Source organism: Hipposideros armiger, unplaced genomic scaffold (genome assembly GCF_001890085.2).
Source record: "Hipposideros armiger isolate ML-2016 unplaced genomic scaffold, ASM189008v1 scaffold_93, whole genome shotgun sequence".
NCBI lineage: Eukaryota > Metazoa > Chordata > Mammalia > Chiroptera > Hipposideridae > Hipposideros > Hipposideros armiger.
In genome coordinates this window covers 1440366-1460569 of record NW_017731443.1, presented here as the reverse complement: position 1 = coordinate 1460569, position 20204 = coordinate 1440366, and the positions used below count along the sequence as shown (strand labels likewise).

At 46.7% G+C, this 20204-nt stretch overlaps 2 protein-coding genes across 9 annotated transcripts; one reads left to right on the top strand and one right to left on the bottom strand.

Moving 5' to 3' along the window:
* Positions 1–13772: 13772 nt before the first annotated feature.
* EIF1AD (eukaryotic translation initiation factor 1A domain containing) lies at positions 13773–16980 on the bottom strand. 5 transcript variants are annotated; one of them, XM_019645540.1, is made up of 7 exons: positions 16669–16980; positions 16413–16571; positions 15486–15586; positions 15232–15340; positions 15025–15133; positions 14821–14865; positions 13773–14087 (listed from the first exon to the last, which is right to left on the bottom strand). In XM_019645540.1, the coding sequence occupies exons 3-7, from the start codon at positions 15570–15572 to the stop codon at positions 13943–13945; spliced, it is 495 nt and encodes a 164-aa protein (XP_019501085.1). In that variant the 5' UTR covers positions 15573–15586; positions 16413–16571; positions 16669–16980; the 3' UTR covers positions 13773–13942. The 5 variants fall into 5 exon arrangements, with proteins under 5 accessions (XP_019501085.1, XP_019501087.1, XP_019501089.1 ...); XM_019645542.1 differs by having other exon boundaries at positions 16675–16980; XM_019645544.1 differs by having other exon boundaries at positions 16413–16556; positions 16675–16980.
* Positions 16981–17240: 260 nt separating this feature from the next.
* Positions 17241–18915, top strand: BANF1 (barrier to autointegration nuclear assembly factor 1). 4 transcript variants are annotated; one of them, XM_019645546.1, is made up of 3 exons: positions 17241–17339; positions 18014–18152; positions 18394–18915. In XM_019645546.1, the coding sequence occupies exons 2-3, from the start codon at positions 18030–18032 to the stop codon at positions 18538–18540; spliced, it is 270 nt and encodes an 89-aa protein (XP_019501091.1). In that variant the 5' UTR covers positions 17241–17339; positions 18014–18029; the 3' UTR covers positions 18541–18915. The 4 variants fall into 4 exon arrangements, with proteins under 4 accessions (XP_019501091.1, XP_019501093.1, XP_019501094.1 ...); XM_019645548.1 differs by having other exon boundaries at positions 17315–17405; XM_019645549.1 differs by lacking the exon at positions 17241–17339 and adding an exon at positions 17381–17457.
* Positions 18916–20204: the final 1289 nt, after the last annotated feature.

Here is a 20204-nt window from a genome sequence, read left to right as displayed (position 1 = left end):
AAACTTTATAACAAATGCATCTTGCCAAGAACTCCTGAACCCACTTATCAATTTTCGCATCATTCATTAAAAGCAGAACACGCCTCCAGATGTGGTCAGATCACCTGGGAAGTATTCTTCCCAAAGAGTAGCCTCCAGGTGTATCTACCAGAAAATGGGGGACAGGACACAGTAGATGTCACCACTGGGATGCAATCAGCCAAATCAGGCATGTGGGAAAATACAGGCAAATGAACTGGTTTCATTAAAAAAAGCACGAAGGGCCGGCCGAGTGGCTCAGTTGGTTAAGAGCTCACTCAAGAGTTTGAGCTCTGAGCAACAGCAGTTCGATGCCCGGCCCGAGCTGAGCTGCTGCTAAGCTGCCAGTAGGTAGCAGGATGGCTCAGCTAAAAAAAAAAAAAAAAAGGCACGAGGGCCGGCCAAGTAAGATCTGGCTTGGGACGCCAGCTCTGAGCAGCAGGGCCCTGGTTCGGATCTCACATGAGGGTCAGTGACACTGCCCTCTACAGCTAAGATGGTGAACAACAGCTCGACCTGTAGCTGGGCTGCCATGAGACGCCGGCGATGGCGTAGGCTGCAGTGGGCTGCCTTAAGCTACTGTGAGTGGCTGACAGCCGGCAGCCAGCATGAGCTGCCAAGCCGCCATGAGCAGCCGTCCAGAGACCGGTGACCAATCTGCCTCACTCTGGAAGAGCGCAATGATGATACCAACATGGGCCAGTGAAGTGACGTCCTTCACAACTAGACTGAAGAACAAAAGGACAGCAACTTGTCTGTTCCCCTTCCCTGATTCCCCAATGCTGTTCCCCTCCCCCAATAAAATCTTGGGGGAAAAAAAAAAGGAGAAAAGGTGATGGGAATGTTATAGATTAAAAAGACGCAAAAGACATCCAGAGGAACACACAGTGTAGACCTTGTTTGGATCCTTATTCAAGCACTTAAAAACAGTTTTGAGATAATCAGGGAAATTTAAACCAACTGGGTATTAGATGTACCAAGGAATTCATTTTGTTGGGTATGATACTGGCATAGTGGTTAAGAAATACCCATCGGTTAGAGATGCATGCATACATGTATTACACATATTACATGTATGTATATTATACTAAATACATATAGAAGGATGCGATGAGAGCTGGTATTTGCTTTGTTACTCCACATTAAAAAGTTAAAAAAATATATGGGGAGTGGGGATATATGAGGCAGGACTAGCAAAATGTTGATAGTTATTGAAACTGGTGATGGTACAAGGGCATTCATTATTACATTCCATCCACTTTTCAATATGTTTGAAATTTCCATTATAAAACTTTTAAGAGCAAAAATATGTTGACTTAGCAACAAAAATGTACGTGTTCAGCCAAAAACAGACAAGAATGTTCAGAACAGCACTATTTATAACTGTCTCAAACTGGAAACAACCCATGTGTCCATCCACAGTAGAATGGATAAATAAATGGTGGATATTCATAAAATGGAATGAATATGGATGAATCACAGACATGATAGAGGTAACAACCAGACAAAATCATACACAGCTTCCGTTTATACAAAAACAGGCAAAATTAACCTATGGTACTGGAAGTCGGCCTATTGTTTCTGGAGGTAGAGACTGAAAAAGCAAGAAGGACCTGAGGGGCGATGATGTCTGAGGGAGGGCAGAAGATGGATGTCCCACCTCAGAGCAAATCAATCCTTCCTCCACCTTTTCCTATTCAGGCCCACAAGGGGTTGGATGCTGCCCCGACTGGTGGGAGGGACCTTCTTTGCTCAGTCTAGTGATCAAATGTTAATGTCTTCCAGAAACACTCAGACACACCCAGAAATAATGTTTTATCAGATATCTGGGCATCTCAAGCCCAGTCAGGTTTCCTGTCTCAAAATGAGGTGTGGCCACAGATGGTAAACAGGATTGATAAGACAGACACGATTGCCAAAATGCTAAATTACAGGGGCTGGCCGAGTGGCATGTTGGTTAAGAGTTGGCTTGGGATGCCAGCTCTGAGCGGCAGGGCCCTGATTCGGATCCCACATTAGGGCCAGTGATGCTGCGCCCTCTACAGCTAAGATGGTGAACTACAGGTTGAGCTGGGTTCCGTGAGTCGCTGGCGAAGGCATAGGCTGCAGCCCTTGCTGCTGTGGGCGGCAGTCCAATGGCCTGTGAGCAACTGCCTCAGCTAGGAACAGCACAATGATAATACCAACATGGGCCAGTGACGCGACATCCTCCACAACTAGACTGAAGAACAAAAGGACAGCAACTTGTCTGTTCCTCTCCCCCCAACAAAATCTTTTTTTTAAAAAACGCTAAATTACGGGAGACATAAGGTGATGGGGACCGACATGACAGAGGAAGGCACTTGGAGGCTTTAGAGATGAGGCAAACGAGGGGAGGCAAGGAAGACAGACGAGTCTAAAAGCTTTGTCAATTTTTAGAAGGGGAACAATTGAAATGGTGGGGTGGGTGAGGAAGTCCCTGGGGAGAAAACCCCTTTAGAGTGGAGTTCTGAGATGTCAGCCCACCTGCCTACCCTACAAGGTTCTATGACCTCCTGAGTCCCATGCCATTTTCTGAAGCAGCGTTTCTGGTGGGGTGGGGGGCATGCATAACCAAAGACGCTGCCTGATGAGCCCCCCTGCACCTGATGTGGGTGCCTTAAGACGGAAAGGCTAGGGCAGCCCCCACCTCTCTCCAAGTGCTTCTGAGCACATACTCGTGTGTATGTGCTGAGGGGAGGGAGTGACACCTCGGTAGGCGAACTCTCCCAGGAACTTGTGTTATCAGCGGTGGGCTAGTCACAGCTGCTGTTGGACAGATCCTGCTGTTGTCACCAGACTGTATAACTGGGATGGACGGTTTGGGGTGCCAACTTGCTGGTTGGATGTGCGTGCTGTGACCTCTGCTGGTAGCTTCTGTAAATGCTGATGGAACACGGAGCAGGCACTGATCATACTTCTTCACATCGGCCAAGGTCATGCAGTTGAAACCATAGTGCTACCACAAGAAGAGAGTGTGCTTCTCATACCAGAATTAATGGACACAGAGTGACATCCATCAGAGCTCCATGCTTAACAACCTGGTACTCGGCACCTCAGTATGAACTGGCAAGGGTCACACAAAGTGGGCATGTTGGCATCAGATTCTAACTGCTGCCACTACTGGCACCTGGTGGACAGCCTTCGACATTGCTTTATTCCTGTCACCAGGTAAGCATAGTGTGCCTTCATGCCTTCCATCGGGACTTTGGCTTGGGTACATGAGCCACTGTGGGTGTCCTGACTCCATTACACTGGTGATGCTGACAGTGGTTCCACCTGGGGCAATGGTCCACACTGCCTTGCATGCCCCTCAGATACAGGTAAGCAGAGAGCTGGGCTTTGAATGAAGACAAAATCCAGGATGCTGCAACCCAAGCAACTTCCTTAGGGGCTACCCGGGCAACTGGTAAGGATCAATTGCTGGCCTTATGCCTCCAGCTACAGAGGCCCCAGACCAATCTGGCTTCCTTGTGCACTGAAGGCAGCATACTCCACGTTTAAGAAGTTTACTAAAGCCTTTGCACTGGGCTACCAGACAAGAGCCAAGTGTGAGTGGGCCCTGCAACAGGATTCTTTGGATGCTCAGGAAGCTGTAAGCCAAGCCCTGTCACTAAGCCTGTCTCCTTCAGATGCTGTGGACTTAGTCTCAGCTTTGGAAATTATATCCCACCAGTACTTACTGGCCCCCAGGGCTTTGCATGTATGGACTTCTTCCGGCTGCTGAGGAGTGCATGCTCCCACACAGATCACCTCAGCAGTGGGCTGGCCAGACTTCAAAGGCCAGCACCTGCAACCCTTTGCCTGAGGACTTTCCCTGGCCACTGAAGTCCAGGCTACCTCCCCCTGCTCCCCACACACCCATACCCACACGGGCAGGCCCGTAGCTAATGCCCCCAGGAGCAGCCCTTAAACAATGACTGGTGGGAGTTGATGGGAAAATACGCCAGCTGCCTGGCCCCTCCTTGGGCTATCGCTGAAGTGCATTAGACAGTGGCCTCCAAAACTCTCCATAAGGAAATTTCCAGCATGGCCACCTGTGGTTTAAACCTGCCACAGAACTCAACTTGAACTGAAAGAAAGAACACAATGAGAAGGCTATACAACAGGAGGGGTGCACTTTAGAAATGAAAGTGAATCAGAAGACCAGATTGAGAAAAATCTTCTAAGAAAAAGAACTGAAGAAGTAAAAAATATAAAAGGAAAGCTAAGAGATATGGAAGATAGAGGTAAAGATGCTAATATCTGAATATTAGGAATTCTAGAAATACAAACATGGAGGGAGAACATACTGGAAGAAATAGAGACAAACTTTCCAATAATACGATAATACAAACATGAAACACCTTGGATCAAAAAATTCCAAAGAGTGCCAAAAGGACAGCAAAGGAATTACACCTATATACATCATATAGAACTTGGAGAATATCAGAGATAATGCTTAGAGAGAGAAAAAGCACATCACATACAAAGGAACAAGGATCAAACTGACATCAGGTTTTTCAATAGTAACACTGGATGCAAGAAGACAACAAAGTAGTACTTTCAAAGTACTGAAGGAAAAGAATTTAGAATCTAGAACTTTATATCCATCTAAACTGTCATTCAAATATGACTGATGGGTCCCAATATACCAATTATCACAATGAGTTAAATGGATTAAATTTATCAGTTAAAAGACTGATTAAATTCTTTTTTTTATATAGATTTTTTAATTGGGGAATTTGGGGAGGGGAACAGCGTTGGGGAATCGGGGCAGGGGAACAGACAAGTTGCTGTCCTTTGGTTCTTCAGTCTAGTTGTGGGGGACGTCGCTTCACTGGCCCATGTTGGTATTATCATTGTGCTCTTCCCGGCTGAGGCAGATAGGCTCACAGCAGCCCACTGCGGCCCCACTGCAGACTACGGGGTCGCTGGCAACTCACGGCAGCCCAGCTCCAGGTCGAGCTGTTGTTCAACATCTTAGCTGTAGAGGGCGCAGCGTCACTGGCCCTCAGGTGGGATCCGAGCCAGGGCCCTGCAGCTCAGAGCTCGCACTTCCAAGCCAACTCTTAACCAATGAGTCACTCGGCCGGCCCCTAGTGATTCAATTTTTAAGAATCCGATATATCTAGACACACCTAAAGCATGCAGACGAACACAGATTGAAAGTAAAAGGATGGAAGATGACTTACCAGGCAAAAGTACTAACGAGAAGGAATCCGGAGTAGCTATGCTAACATTAGAGATAAAAGCATCTGTAGGGATAAAAGAGTCCATAATAAACGGTCCAAGTCACAAAACAAGATGGCAATCTTAAACATGTTGTACCTAACAAACTCAAGACATATTAAGCAAAAATTGAGACTATAGGAAGGAATCATTAAATCCACTTCAGATCCACAGCTGGTGAATGTGAACAGGTGTCATCACTTTGGAAAACATTTCACAGCATTGCCTGAAGTTGTGACAGAGGAATTCCACGCCTAGAAACTGTCCCAAGATAAACTCTCCCACATGTATAAAAACATATGTACAAGAATGTTTACAACAGCAAAAATATGGGAAGACCTCCAAGCCATCAGCAAAGGAGTGAATGGATAAACTGTGATACAGTCCCACAAGGAAATAATGTCGACAGTCAAAACAAATGAACTACAGCAACATATAGCAATAAGGAGAATCATAGAAATGTACTATTAAACAAGAGGACAGCTCCCAACTATGACATTCAGCACATTAACCTTTCCATAAGTTAAAAAAAACTCTTTAAAAATACATGTCGATACAAGAAAAGTATATAAAAAGAAAACAAGGGCATATGAAATTCTAGAAGATGGTTACCTTGGGTGGGACAACAGAGAATGGGATGGAGGGGTTGAAGGCATATAGCTGCACGGGTTATTGCCGAAGTCCTAGCTTTTGTGGTGGTGGGTCTGAAGATGCTTACACTATCAAAATTAACCATATAAGTATTTAAATACAATCATTTATAGGCTAAAAAAGGAATCATAATGGGAACTAGAAAACGCTCAAAACTAAATTATAATTAAAATACTCGATACTTGGGGCAGCCAGTTAGCTCAGGTGGTTAGAGCGCAGTACTTGTAACACCAAGGTTGCTGGTTCGATCCCCGTATGGGCCAGTGAGCTGCGCCCTCCACAACTAGATTGAAACAACTACTTGACCTGGAGCTGATGGGTCTTGGAAAGACACACTGTTCCCCAATAACATTTTTAAAAGTTAAAAAGAATCTACTAAATACTTCAGACCTTTCATGATGGCTACTATTAAAAGAAAACAAACAAACAGAAAATAATGTGTTGCTGAGGATATGGAGAAACTGGAACCCTTGTGCATTGCTAGTGGGAATGTAAAATGCCACATCCACTACGGAAAATAGTATAGCAGTGGCTCCTTAAAAAATTAAACATAGGGCCAGCCGAGTGGTGTGTTGGTTAAGAACTGGCTTGGGATGCCAGAGGGCCCTGGTTCGGATCCCACATATGAGGGCCAGTGACACTGCCCTCTATAGCTAAGATGCTGAACAACAGCTCGACCTGGAGCTGGGCTGCCATGGGTCGCCGGTGACGGCGTAGGCTGCAGTCCCCTGCTGCAGTGGGTTGCCATGGGCTACCGTGTGTAGCCAGCAGCCAGCGTGAGCGGCCAGCAGCCAGCGTGAGCGGCCATCCAGAAGCCGGCAACTGATGTGCCTCGCCCGGGAAGAGCGCAATGATGGTGCCAGCTTGGGCCAGTGAACACGCAACATCCTCCACAACTAGACTGAAGAACAAAACAACAGCAACTTGTCTATTCCCCTTCCCCAGGTTCCCCAGCACTGTTCCCCTCCCCCAATTCCCCAAAATCTTAAAAAAAAAAAAAATTAAACATAGAATTATCATATGGTGCAGCAAATCTACTTCTCAGTATATAGCCCAAAGAATTGAAAGCAAGGTCTCTAAGAAGCATTTGTACACCCATGTATGTTCACAGCAGCATGATTCACAATAGCTAAAGATAAAAGGAATGAAAGTGTCCACTGACGGGGGAATGGATAAACCAAATGTGGCATATCAATAGCCACACAGTGACATATCTATAATAATATAATAATAATTATAATAATGTTATTCAGCCTTAAAAAGGAAGGAGATTCTGACACCTGCTACAATATGGATGAACCCTGAGGACTCATGCTAAGTGAAATAAGCCAGACCCAAAAGGACAAATGCTGTATGATACTATTTCTCTCAGGCTATCTAGTCAAACTCAGAAACAGAAAGCAGAATGGTGGTTGTCAGGGCCTGGGGGAGGGGCACATGGATAAAAGACATTCTGGAGACTGGTTGCACAAGGTAGATGTACTTAACACTACTGAACTGTATGTTTAAAAATCGTTAAGATGGTAAATTTTGTATATTTTAACACAATTTTTTAAAACTAGATACAAATACAGAGACGCATCAAGGGACCCTTTAGCCTATTCACAGATTACCTACTCACAAAGGGAAAATAGTACCTTTATAGGAAAATGATCTAGAAACTATCCCTTTAACCAGGTGATCAAAATTAGCAACACCAATAGCTGGCTATCCCAGTACCAGGTGCCCTGTGATATGCAATCAGCAAACGGCAGTTCTACACTATTTTTGCTATACTGTTTAACCCAAATCTGAAACAAATGCAAAAACAATCACACAAAGCCAAATGCAGAACATTTTTATAAGATAACTGGCCTGAACTTGCCAGAAGAGTCCATTTTATAAAGAACAGAGAAACATTAAGGAGTCTGTTCTAAATTAAAAGAGGCTAAAGGGATGTAACAATTAAATGTAAAAGCGATTTGTGTTGTGTGTACAGAGAAATCAAATATGGCAAAATGTTATAAATTGGTGACCCTGATGAAGGTTATTCCAGGTACTTATTTTACAATTCTTTCATCTTTCCTTTAGGTTTGAAAATTCCCTAAGTAGTTTGTGGTAGGGGAGGAGGTAAAGATGAAAATTAATGAGCCAAGCACCTAACCCAGCTGTTCTCAACCTGTGGGTCGCGCCCCCTTTGGGAGTCGAACGACCCTTTCACAGGGGTCGCCTAAGACCATTGGAAAACAAAAAGATATTTACATTACAATTCATAACAGTAGCAAAATTACAGTTATAGAGTAGCAATGAAAATAATTTTATGGTTGGTGGTCACCACAACATGAGGAACTGTATTAAGGGGTCGCGGCATTAGGAAGGTTGAGAACTGCTGACCTAACCAAAAGGGTTAGAGAAAGAACCACAGGATAAACCCAAAGGGGAACTATGGCAAGAGCAGGAATTAATAAAATTTTAAAAAGCTAACAATGAAGAGGAATGACAACAAAAAGTTGGTGTTTGGAAGAGATATTAGTAAATAAACTGCCAAGATCACCAGGACGAAAAAGAGAAAGCACAAATAATATTAGATGTAAATAAGGGGACATAATTTTGGATAGTCACGATTACAAACTAAGGCAATTCTACAATTTGGTGCCAACAAATTAGAAACCATAGATAAAAAGAGACAATATGAAAACATTTGTCCTTGCTGGTAACTGATTCAAGAACAGAAACCGGAGCAATCTATTATCAATAAAAATCTAGTTAAAAATCTACCCACCACCCCCAAAATGCCAGGCACAAGTTGGTTTTACAGGAAGCTTTACCAAAAGGTTTAGAAATGCAAAATTCCAGTCTTATACGTACACTTGTAATGAAAATAAAAGACAAAGGATGCTAATCAACTCATTTTAGGAGGCTGGCATAACCTTGATACAAAAACCAGACAAGAGCAGTACAGGAAAGGAAAAGCTTAAATCACCTCACTTATGAACCTGGATGCCCAAATCCAGCAATATATTGAAATATCCACCATGACTCATTCTAGGAATGCAAGGATGTTTTAACATTAGAAACTGTGTCAAGATACCTCACCACATTTACATATTAAAGGAGAAAAACCATGTGACTAGCTCAGATTGCCATGTGTGCTCCTTGGCACATATATACGAGTGGCTGGATGACAAGAGAAAAGTGAGCTGGGGAAGCCCTGGTAGAAACGGCTTGGCTGTAAAGGTTGGTCCTAAAGTGATAGAAGTGCAGTCTGAAGGGCCAAACATCTCAAACCTAACTGCAGTATGGGTCAGTACTGTCAGGCAACCGATCACAGGCCTGGCCATGGCACCGTGGGACCAGGGGCTCTTAGAACACTCAGTTCATTCTGGGAGATTTATTCACACAAGGTTGGATTCCTCCACTAATCTGGGCAACAGAGATGAATTCTCAGCTTCAAAGAATGACAAAGGGAGTAGCATGCAGAATACAAGGACTCTGTCTCCATTGGGGTTGAGCTACAACCCACAGGAGCTAAATGGCTGACAAGAGATGGAGACGTGGAGATGAAAAGGTTTTGGGGGGAAAAAAAGAGACTATTAGGTAAGTCACAGAATCACTGAGAGCTGGAGGAAAACCTAAGGCCAAGCTTACAGACATGATGCCAAAAATAAATCACACCAAGTGGGAAACAGTCAAAGGAGTACTTAGAGGAAAACTTATAGCCCTAAATATATTCAAAAGCAAAACTGAAATTAACTAAACATACAACTCAGAAGCTAGAAACAAATCCAAAGAAGCAGGCCAAAGGAAAGGGCCAATAAAGTAAACATTTTGCAAAGCTGAGTCAAGGAAAACAAAATACACAGAACACAGATGTTCGTTGGTTTGATATCCTCTCACCCCTTGCCCCTTTTTCTGGTATAAGAGCCTCTCTATTCCATGGGAAACACGTTTCATATGGCTCAGGTGTGGCTCATCTTGCCTTCCCCAAGTTCCCCTCCACCGCCCCAACTCTGCCCTGGCCAACACGACTGCTCAGGAGAGGACAAGTAACCTGAGCAGGACCCATTGGTCTTCCTTGAAATACATGGATCCTGACGAAGGAACTGTCTGTAAGGACCAAGTGTAAGGTGGAGCTTCCTGCAGAAAACACTTGTAGGAAGAAAGGGATGATCAACCAAGAGGAGCAGAGATGGTCTGAGAAACAAACAAGGACAGAGTCCTGACAAACGATGCGGGCCCAGGGTCAGCTCTGCCTAACGCTGGCCAACGAGCTGTTTGCTTCTGCAGTTTAGATTTTGTCACTTGTAAGTAACGAAGTCACAGATAATACAAATTAATTATTGCACATGAGTTTTTGCCCCAAAAGGCTTAAATATACATGGAATATATGACTCTAAAAAGAAATAGGTACCAAAATTGACTCAAGGATAGAAAACTTGAGCATATAAAATGCCAGAGAAGAAATTAAAAGACGAAGATCTACCCCTAAAACAGGCATCCAAGGGCCGGCCGAGTGGCGCGATGGTTAAGAACTCGCTTGGGATGCCAGAGGGCCCCGGTTCGGATCCCACATATGAGGGCCAGTGACACTGCCCTCTACAGCTAAGATGCTGAACAACAGCTCAACCTGGAGCTGGGCTGCCATGAGTCGCCGGCGACGGCGTGGGCTGCAGTCCCTGTGGCAGTGGATTGCCATGGGCTACCGTGTGTGGCCAGCAGCCAGCGTGAGCGGCCAGCAGCCGCAGTGAGCGGCCGTCCAGAAGCCGGCGACTGATCTGCCTCGCCAGAGAGGGGCGCAATGATGGTGCCAACTTGGGCCAGTGAAGCAACATCCTCCACAACTAGATTGAAGAACAAAACGACAGCAACTTGTCTGTTCCCCTTTCCCCAATTCCCCAGCACTGTTCCCATCCCCCCAATTCCCCAATAAAAATCTTTAAAAAAAAAAAAAAAAGACAGGCATCCAACACAAACTTTGAAGAAACAAATAATTCCTTTTCTACAAATTATTCAAACCTGGAGAAAAAGATTAAATGTTTCTAAACCCATTCTACACAGTAGCATAGTTCAGTTATCAAAATGGGACAGAGAAATCAATAAAACAGAAAGTTAAATTGGCCCAAGGAAAGATATAAAATTCTAAATAAATATTATAAAACTAAGCAGGGTTTACATCAGAATGTAAGAATGGTCCACATTAGGGAACCTATTAATGAAAATCAGAACAATAAAATAAAATCAATAGATGTCAAAATTCATCAAGTTGCATAAAGGAAAAAAAGCCTTCAGTAAGCCAGAACAGAAGGAAACACCTCCAGCCTAATGAAGGTCACCTACCAGAAACCTAAAGCAAGAATTATTTCATTTTGGTTTTTTTTTTAAAGAAATTTTATTGGGGAACAGTGTGTTTTTCCAGGACCCATCAGCTCCAAGTCAAGTAGTTGTCTTCAATCTAGTTGTGGAGGGCGCAGCTCCTTGGCCCATGTGGGCACTGAATCAGCAACCTTGGTGTTATGAGCCTGCGCTCTAATCACCTGGGCTAACAGGACGCCCCAAGAATTATTATTATTTTAGCTGAGCCATCCTGCCACCTGTTGGCAGAAGAATTATTTCTTGATGAAACATGAGAACCATTCCCGCTATGAGAGGAATAAATAAGGGTGCCGTTCAACATTATACTGGAGGTCCTGGCCTCTATAAGTCACAAGAAAAAGATATGAGCATAAAGGATCAGATAAATCTGCCTCTACATGACTTGACTCTTTAGCCAGAAAGCCAAGAGAATCAACTCAACTACTTAGAATTAGAGAATTCAATCAGATCACTTAGGTGAGCACAGAGATGAGTTCCTATATGCCAGTGATGGTTAGAAGTGTGATGTCAAAATTCATTCGTAACAACAAATAACTCTAAAACTCCTTAAGACTAAATTGTACTAGAAACGTGAAAGACCCATCTGAACACAACACCTTACAAAAGAACGTAATACCTCATTTCTGGATAGGAAGATTCAAAACTGTTAAGACAGCACTTCTCTCCAAATCAAACTGAGATTTAAATCCACGACAATGAAAATCTCAACAGGACTTTTAAATGAAAATTAACAAATCTAAAGTTCTTACGTTAAGATATGAGAATATGAAATTTTCAAGTAACAGCGGGGCAGGGTTGAGGGAGCTGTATCAATCATGCTATAAAATACGGTATATGCACACAGATCAGCAGGACAGAAATTCTAGAGATCCATTTATACGCAGGAACAGTGTATTTTAAGGAGGTATTTAAAAATCAGTGAGGAAAGAAGGACCCATTGACCCATTCAACAAATGGTATAGGGACAAGTAGTCATCCCTTTAGGAAAAAAGTTAGCTATCTCCATAAAAAATAAACTTCAGATGAGTTAAAAATAGACCACACACACACACATGTATATAAATCTACCTCATCTGAAGTTCATTTTTTGTGTGTATATACATATATACACACACACGTGGGTTTTTAAACATGTATACAAAACACACACACGTATACACATACATACATATATTTAAAGTGATACTAAGCAAACATGAAAAGAAAGTGAATGAACAGATAAATGAGGAAAAGATGAAATCCCATTGGATTACAACGGGAAGTAAAAAGACAGGGAGATCATGAACACATTTGCAGGGCTGGCAATGGGGAGTGAGAGTTCCCCCAATGGCTACGATTTCTTAATGAAGTATGAGCTGCGGTAACTAACAGGGGGAGGGGGAGTTGGTAGACAACACACAAGTTTTGAAATGCAACATCCCAGAGCAGATCTAGGCAGTGCTGAGTGTCCATCTGAGGTCTGTAATTATGAACTGAAGGGAAAGCTAGTGAGTCAGGTTGGCGGGTTTCTCTAGTAGCTACTTGGGCGCAGGCACAGAGGTGACCGGTTGGGTGGCCGAGATTAGGTCTTAGTAGATGAAGACAACGGAGGAAGACCAGGGAGTGGAGGGTGTGGACCATGGAATCCATGCTGTACAAGGACAGAAGGGAAGACAGGAGGATAATAGTGAGAATGTGGCACTGCTGGAGGATGAAGATAGAGAATTTTGGCAGAGTGGGTAGTTGAGCAAGTAAGGAAGAAGGCCAGAGGCAGTGACTGCACAGGTATTTGAATTCAAAAGGCGCTGCAATTTCTATGGATGTCAGGGGTCCAGGGAATATCTATCCACAGAAGACAGGAGCATTAGTGATGGCGATATCAAGGAACTAAGGGGCCAGAGTGTGGAACAGGCTTACCCATGCATGCAGAAAATAATGACATAAGCGGGGGTAGAAGACTCTAAGCCTGGAGGTAAACTAAACTCATCAATGTCTGGGCAGTGACTACAAGGTCAATGCCAGTGAGGAAGAGGGAGAGTGTAGAGCCAGAGTAAAAGCTTCAAAGGAGAAGTGGGATGATGTGGGTTACAAGGGAGCTGAGGAGTGACGGTCCGAGAGGCCACAAGGATGCCACCAACCAGGGGATGTACACAGCAGCACGGAGGTGGGCACTCCTGCAGTCATGGGTGACTAAAAAGGCAGGGAAACAGCTCATGAGGCACTGTGAAATTCATCCTGAGTGTTTCTGAGAGGCAAGTCCTACGGCACTAGCTCCTCCAGCTGTGATCCTGAATCCCTGAATCAGTACTGACTGCAAGCAGACAATGAAGGGACCGTTCCCGGTGATTAAATCCATGCAAGAAGGCACAGCACAGGGCCTCCTTGTGCCCGGTAAGCGAGAGGGAGAACACACCTAGGAAAAACCCCAGCCACTCCCCATTTCTTCCCATTCAGCCCACCTGTCCATGAGGCCTCCACCAAAGAGCAGTTTTGAACTTTACCACAGGTCCCTCCTCCCTCCAGAGAGTCACTCGGACACCAGCACAAGTCACCCACCAGGGGTTTAATTCTCCTAGGTCAGAAGGTCAGTTCAGAGAGGGGTCCTGCTTTGTCCCCACCAGGGGGAAAGATCTGCAGAGTACCCTGGGAATGTCCAAGCTCAGGGGAGTCGAGGGCTGGTCTCTGAGCCAGAGGAGTCGTGGGTCCTGGGGTCTCAAGCTGCCTTCTCCTCCTCGCTCTCCTCCTCACTCTCAAGATACTGTCTGCGGTTGGTGTTAACAAACAGGTCAGAATCATCTTCAGAGCTGGACTCTTTTCCCAACGACTGTGTCTCATCTGGGAGTTCTGGCTGACTCTGGCTTCATGGGGGAAAAGGATAGTTAGTCCAATGCCTTCTGGGAAAACCAGATCTGTAATCAAGGAGCCCCACCAAAAGGAGGACCATTGGCCAAGAGTCAGGGCTCAGCAAGTCGGACAGGGAAAGACCCAGCAAGCAGCAGGAAAACTTAGCCAAGGAAAACAGGCCAAAGACTACCTCCCACCTCAAAAGTTTACTAGAGCCCACCTCCCCTCTTTTTTTTTTTTTTTTAGCTGAGCCATCCTGCCACCTGTTGGCAGCTCAGCAGCAGCTCGGCTTGGGCTGGGAAATCGAACTGGCGACCCTGTTGCTCAGAGTTCACACTCTTGAGTGAGCTCTTAACCAACTGAGCCACTCGGCCAGCCCCAGAGCCTGTTTTTAATAATAACGATTCTACTACCAGAAACTAACACACAATGGACCCAGCTGCATACCAGGCACTATACTAAACAATTTTATAAACATTAACTCCTTTAATCCTCATAATCCTTTATAGGCGAGGAAATCCAGGTTTAAGAGATTAAGTAACCAGCTTAAAGTCACTCAGTTATAAGTAACAAAGCCAGGATTTTAACCCAGGGCATCTGACTTTCAAGGCATACACATAACCACATACTGAGGAGCTCTCACTAGGGACTCTAGGTAGGGAGAAAGGAAGGCTCTATTTTCCTTTCAAGGCACCAAAGCCTGAACCCCTATTTTCTGTCTTCCCTATCCTCTGGCTTGATCCTCACCTGTTCCTGTTGTGTTTCTCTGCCACCTCAGAGAAGGCCTCGGGCCTGTGCCAAGAGAAGAGCCAGGGTCAGAAAGGTCTCAGCTGTCCCTTTTTCCAGCTGTCCCTCCCTGGGATGCCATGATTGATCTTCCCTCCCTGAATTTCACAGCGAGGAAGTCAATCCCCGGAAATCAGGCGGCCAATGACCAAGGGGACAACCTACCAGAGCCCCTCCTTCTGCAGAGAGCGCACATGGTCTTTGCAGAGCACGAAGGAAATCTCAGCCTTCACCTTTTCTCCCTCTTCAATAGGGTCAACAATGAGAAAGTCCCCTGTAGGTAGAAAAGAGAAAAGGTACAGTCAGTCCAGCTTGCACTGGGTAAAGTCAAGGTCACTGGAAGTGGTTCTATCTCCTAGAGGGCTCTCTCACCTCTCTTGATCCAGATGTTCTTGCGGTATTTGGAGGGCATGCTCACCAGGAAGCGCTGCCCCTGGGCTGTCTCCACCTCATGCAGATTGTTCCCTGGGGTCCTGAGTACCTGGTCCAGGAGAGACCAAGAACCAGTCGGCCTCATCAGCTAGCTCAAAGACCCACTGAGCCACACTGCACTCTTCCCCCACCCCAGGGGCCCAACGGGAGTGGAAGGGTGGGGGACAGAGTAGCTTGTACCCAATGCTACTCACCCTCACGATCTGCTGCTGGTCGGAGGGTATCATGTGTTCCCCCAGCACCTCCTTCACCACATGCTTCCTCTTGGTGGCCTGAGACATATTGGGTCCTGGCCCTGGGGGGTGAGGGACACAGAGGCTGTCAACTCCTATTCCTGAGTTTCTTGGGTTGGCAGGCTCAGAACCCAGAACTGTTTTGAAGATGGGGAGGGACTTTTTACTGAGGAGTGACACAGTGTCCTGGTTAAGAGCGTGGGCTCTAAACTCTAATTGCTTGAGCTGAAATCCTACCTTGACTATTTCCTGTGGATGAAAAAAAAGGGGTTCCATAAAAAGTGACCTTATGGGGTGATACGATCATAAATTCCTAAATGGGCAGGTCTTGATGGGTAGTCACACCCCAGGCATGTAACTTCTTTAGGTTTTTAAGTGAGCTAATACCCCTCTAAGGCATGACCAACCTCAAAGAGAGCACATAATCTCATTAACTACTCTGTAATTCAATCCCTGCCCTGCTTTCTCCCACCCTCGTGTTATCTTCCTTAGACCCCTCCTTAATTTCTAATGCATAAAAGAAACTGCAAAACTGTTACTCTCCAGATCATTTTAGATCTTGCTCCCTGGCACAGGTCATGGGTTTGACTCAAACTCTTACAAAAATCTTAGTCTTTGGACGTCCTTACATTGACATTCCTTATTGTTTAACTTTTCTAGGCTAATAATAGCCAGAACATTGTCGTTAGGATGAAATGATGTAAGCAAAGCATTTAGCAATGTGCGGCCGATAAAAATAACTCATGTTTTCATAAGTACTGGCATAATCATAAAAAGTAAATAAATCATTCTGGCAACGGCTCACGAAGGAGTGAGAGATAAACTGTATCTTCCTCAACATGTCTGTACATTCCAAGTTCAGCACAGCCATACAACACAGATGCTCACCTCTCAACACACTACAGATAAGAGACCAGTTTGGAGACCACCGCGATGGTCCAAGTCAGGAAAGAGTTCATTAATGGTCGCGGTAAGCCGGCTTGGTCTGCGGTATCTGCTATGTTTCTGACTTGGGTTCTGAGAAGACAAGAACTGGCACCACCGAGACTGGTGGTTTCCAAAAGAAACTCCGAGTGTCACCTCTAGTTGCCGTGTCCTGCCCTCCTCCCTCCCTATCCCGGAGGTAAGACGCTCAGAGACCCACCCTTACTTCCAGGCCCTCTTCTCCCAAGGGCGCTGCTGGAACGACTCCGTTCTCCAGGCTGGACGCTCGCTGGGAGCGGTTCGTCCACGACTCACTTCGCAGAAAAGAAACTTGCCGGCGATCACGACGGTAGCGTCACCTTGGATACAGATCTCAGGCGCCTTCAGCTCCTGCCGGACTCGTACAAGTGCCGCCGCGATGAGGGCGACAGGGATCGACCTGAACCGGACCCTTCCGAGCACTGTACTTCCGGTGCTCTCTCGGAAGCATGCGGCCACGCTCCCCGCCCTCCTTGTCCGTTCCTTTAACTCTTCCCACCTCCAGGTCGGCAAAGGCTAGGTCCTTGAGTTCCGGAGGCCGTGCAGCGGAGAACTAAAGTTTTCTCCACCGACCCCTCTGCTCCTTTGAGACCGGAAGTACTTCTAGAGAAGCGAGACCATAGAAGGCAGCCCGGTTTCCCGCGAAGCGACCGGAAAGGCGCCCCTACAAAGGCCGCCGTGGAGGTCCAGGGCGCCTCATCTCTATGGCTCTAAGTGGCTAGAAGCGCCACATTTTTTAGGCGGCTCTTGAGGCGACCCGGAAGCGGAAGTAGAAGAAAGTTCTAGTGGCTTGAGGTATCGGCGGGAGTATCCGGGCGGCAGGAGGAGCCGTTACGGGAGCTGGAGTTGCCGGTGAGCGCGAGCTACGGAGCAGGGCTCGGACTGGAGGCCAGAGGAGGCGCGGGGAGGAGAAGGGCCGTAAGCTGCAGCCAGCCAGAGGATGCGTCCTTGGAACGGGCTTGGCGGCCCGGCAAGGAGGGGCGTGGGCGCGGTGGCGCGTGGAGGAGGCGGGGCGGCGCGCTTCGGGGGCGGGGCCTGCGGGGCCCGGCGGGAACCCAGGCGTGAACCTGGCGGGGCTGGGGAGCTGGTGTATGCGCTCCGGCCTTTGCTTTGTGAACAGCCCATGGGGGCGGGTGGGGCAGAGGAACCCTTTGTTTACTTTTCAGGCTAGGTAGCCGTTCCAGGCAGAGTCAGTGCCTTTTTTGCCCAGCCAAGGTCACAAAGAGGGAGTGACACCTTCAGGGCGAGTCCTGGCTACTGATCGGCCTGCGCCACCTGATAGGGCAGGATAGTCTTTCCTCTGGGGCAATACCAAAACCCAGTTACCGCAGGGAGTGAGAGAGATTTCTCTCTTGAGTAGTGGGGAAAACTTTCCTTGGACATGAGTTTTCTCATCCGTGAAATGAGAGGACTCTAATAAGCCACCGTAATCGTTGGTCTAGCTTCCTTTTAATATGGGATTGCCAGTGGGTCTTTAGGAGTTCTCGGGTTTTTAACCCTAACCAACCTTTTCTTGGGATTCCCAGATTAATCCTGATCAAGATGACAACCTCCCAAAAGCACCGAGACTTTGTGGCAGAGCCCATGGGGGAAAAACCAGTGGGGAGTCTGGCTGGGATTGGTGAAGTCCTGGGCAAGAAGCTGGAGGAAAGGGGCTTTGACAAGGTATGCGGAGGCTGCATGCAGCTGGGGAGGGCTGGGGGTGGCAAACTACAGTGTTGCCTGGCAGTTTGGAATTGAGGAAAGTGAGTGTATCTGTTGGGGGTGGACAGTGGGATATAATCTGAAGAGATAGCCAGAGACTGCTTCCTAGGCTCATGTGCTCTGAATGCCACAGAAGTGGCCTTCTTGTTCTTAGTCCCACAGAACACTGAGCAGCATGCCCTTTATTTTGCCTGTTTTGCAGGCCTATGTGGTCCTTGGCCAGTTTCTGGTGCTAAAGAAAGATGAAGACCTCTTCCGGGAATGGCTAAAGGACACATGTGGCGCCAACGCCAAGCAGTCCCGGGACTGCTTCGGGTGCCTTCGAGAGTGGTGTGACGCCTTTTTGTGATGCTCTCTGGGGAGCCCCCAATCTCTAGCCCCAGCCTTGAGTCTCCAGAGTTTGCAGCCGAGTGGGGGCTCCTCCCCAGTCCTCTACAAAGGATTGATGCCTCCTCAACCTCCAACGCCCTCCAAGGTCTTCAGGGAGTTCTCTCCCCTCACCATTTCAACTTTTTTGGAATTCTGCCTCTTGCATGCATCTCCCTTCTCTTTCCCTTGCCAATTTCGTGTCGATAATTACCAGCTTTTCTGAGTGGATTCCTGGCCCCTTCCTTTACCCCCACCTTAATCTCTGGTCTGTTTTATGCCATTTGGCTTCTCTTTTGGCAGAACAGTCATTGTCCTTATAAAGTTTTTTAAATCAATAAAGTCAGTGGCCTTTCAAGACTGGGTTTTGTGGGTTGAAAAGCAGGTGGGCTGGGAGTTGCCCCTTCCCCAGGGGCTGATCAGGTCTGTCACACTCCTTATCAGTGCATGTCGAAATTGGCAGCTTCCGCCCTACTCGGGAGGGCAGCCACCCTAGCCATATAAGCCTCGGGCAGGTGCCTCAATCCTGTAGTAAAATGGGAGCGAGTGTAGGTTGGTCCTTTCCTGGTATCCAGGTGTGCTGTGCTATTCCAGATGTCAGTTGAGTCAGTAGCTGGGCTAGCCAGCACCTGGTGGAAAAGTCAGTGGGAGTCAGAGGTATCAGGAAGAGGGGGAACGAATGTCGGTAAAAGTTCACCTGCTTATTGTCATGTGCATTCCTGGCCTTTGGGAGGAGTGGGCAGGGCCCTTGCCGTCTGCTCTCGGGGACGGAAAGAGCATGGGCATCACAGCTGAGAGCGTGAAGTGAGTTACACTTTTATCTGGTACATTTTTATCCTGTCTTTGGTTAAACACTTAGGGAACCAGCCCCACAGCTAAGATCTTGACAAATACTCTTTTCTTTCACAGTAAGTAATTATTTTCTCTTTTACAGGTGAGGAAAGCAGGGACTCAGAGAGACTAAGTGATTATGTCCTTGAACTTTGCAGGAAGTACCCTGACTGGCCCTTAAAACATAACTTAGAAGCCCATGTACCTGAGAGCCCTATGTTCCTTGGTCATGTCACTCAGCCTTTCTGAGCCTCAGTTTCCCCACTTGGAAAATGAGATTGTTGTGTGGATCAGATGAAACACTAGCTGTGCAGCACCCAGCCCTGCTTGGCTTTCAGTCCTTCGGTAGGGCCTGTTGAGGAACTGCTGCGTATAGGATTTTCCTCAGAGGCCTTACAGTCTGGTGAGAAGAGACTGACAGATAATAAATACAAAAATTGGGATAATAGGGGTGGCTGAGTGGCATGTTGGTTAGGAGTTGGCTTGGGAGCGCTGGCTCTGAACAGCTGGGCCCCAGTTCGGATCCCACATGAGGGCCAGTGACACTATCCTCTACAGCTAAGATGCTGAACAACAGCTCAACCTGGAGCTGGGCTGCCCTGAGTCACTGGTGAAGGCTAGGCTACAGTGGGGCTGGCTGGCAGCGGGTGTGAGCTTCGTGAGGGGCCCTCCAGTGGCTGGCAAGCGACTGCCTCACCTTGGAAGAGCGCAATGATGGTACCAACATGGGCCAGTGAAGCAACGTCCTCCACAGCTAGACTGAGGGAACAAAAGGACAGCAACTCCTCTGTTCCCCTTCCCTGATTACTCAATGAA

What these genes read in the sequence shown, in the direction of transcription:
- EIF1AD (XM_019645540.1), bottom strand. Translation starts at nt 15,572, where the DNA reads ATGTCTCAGGCCACCAAGAGGAAGCATGTGGTGAAGGAGGTGCTGGGG. An exon ending in GAACATCTGGATCAAGAGAG is followed by an intron (nt 15,134 to 15,231) that starts GTGAGAGAGCCC and finishes TTCTACCTACAG; the next exon opens with GGGACTTTCTCATTGTTGAC. An exon ending in CTGCAGAAGGAGGGGCTCTG is followed by an intron (nt 14,866 to 15,024) that starts GTAGGTTGTCCC and finishes CTCTTGGCACAG; the next exon opens with GCCCGAGGCCTTCTCTGAGG.
- BANF1 (XM_019645546.1), top strand. Translation starts at nt 18,030, where the DNA reads ATGACAACCTCCCAAAAGCACCGAGACTTTGTGGCAGAGCCCATGGGG. An exon ending in AGGAAAGGGGCTTTGACAAG is followed by an intron (nt 18,153 to 18,393) that starts GTATGCGGAGGC and finishes CCTGTTTTGCAG; the next exon opens with GCCTATGTGGTCCTTGGCCA.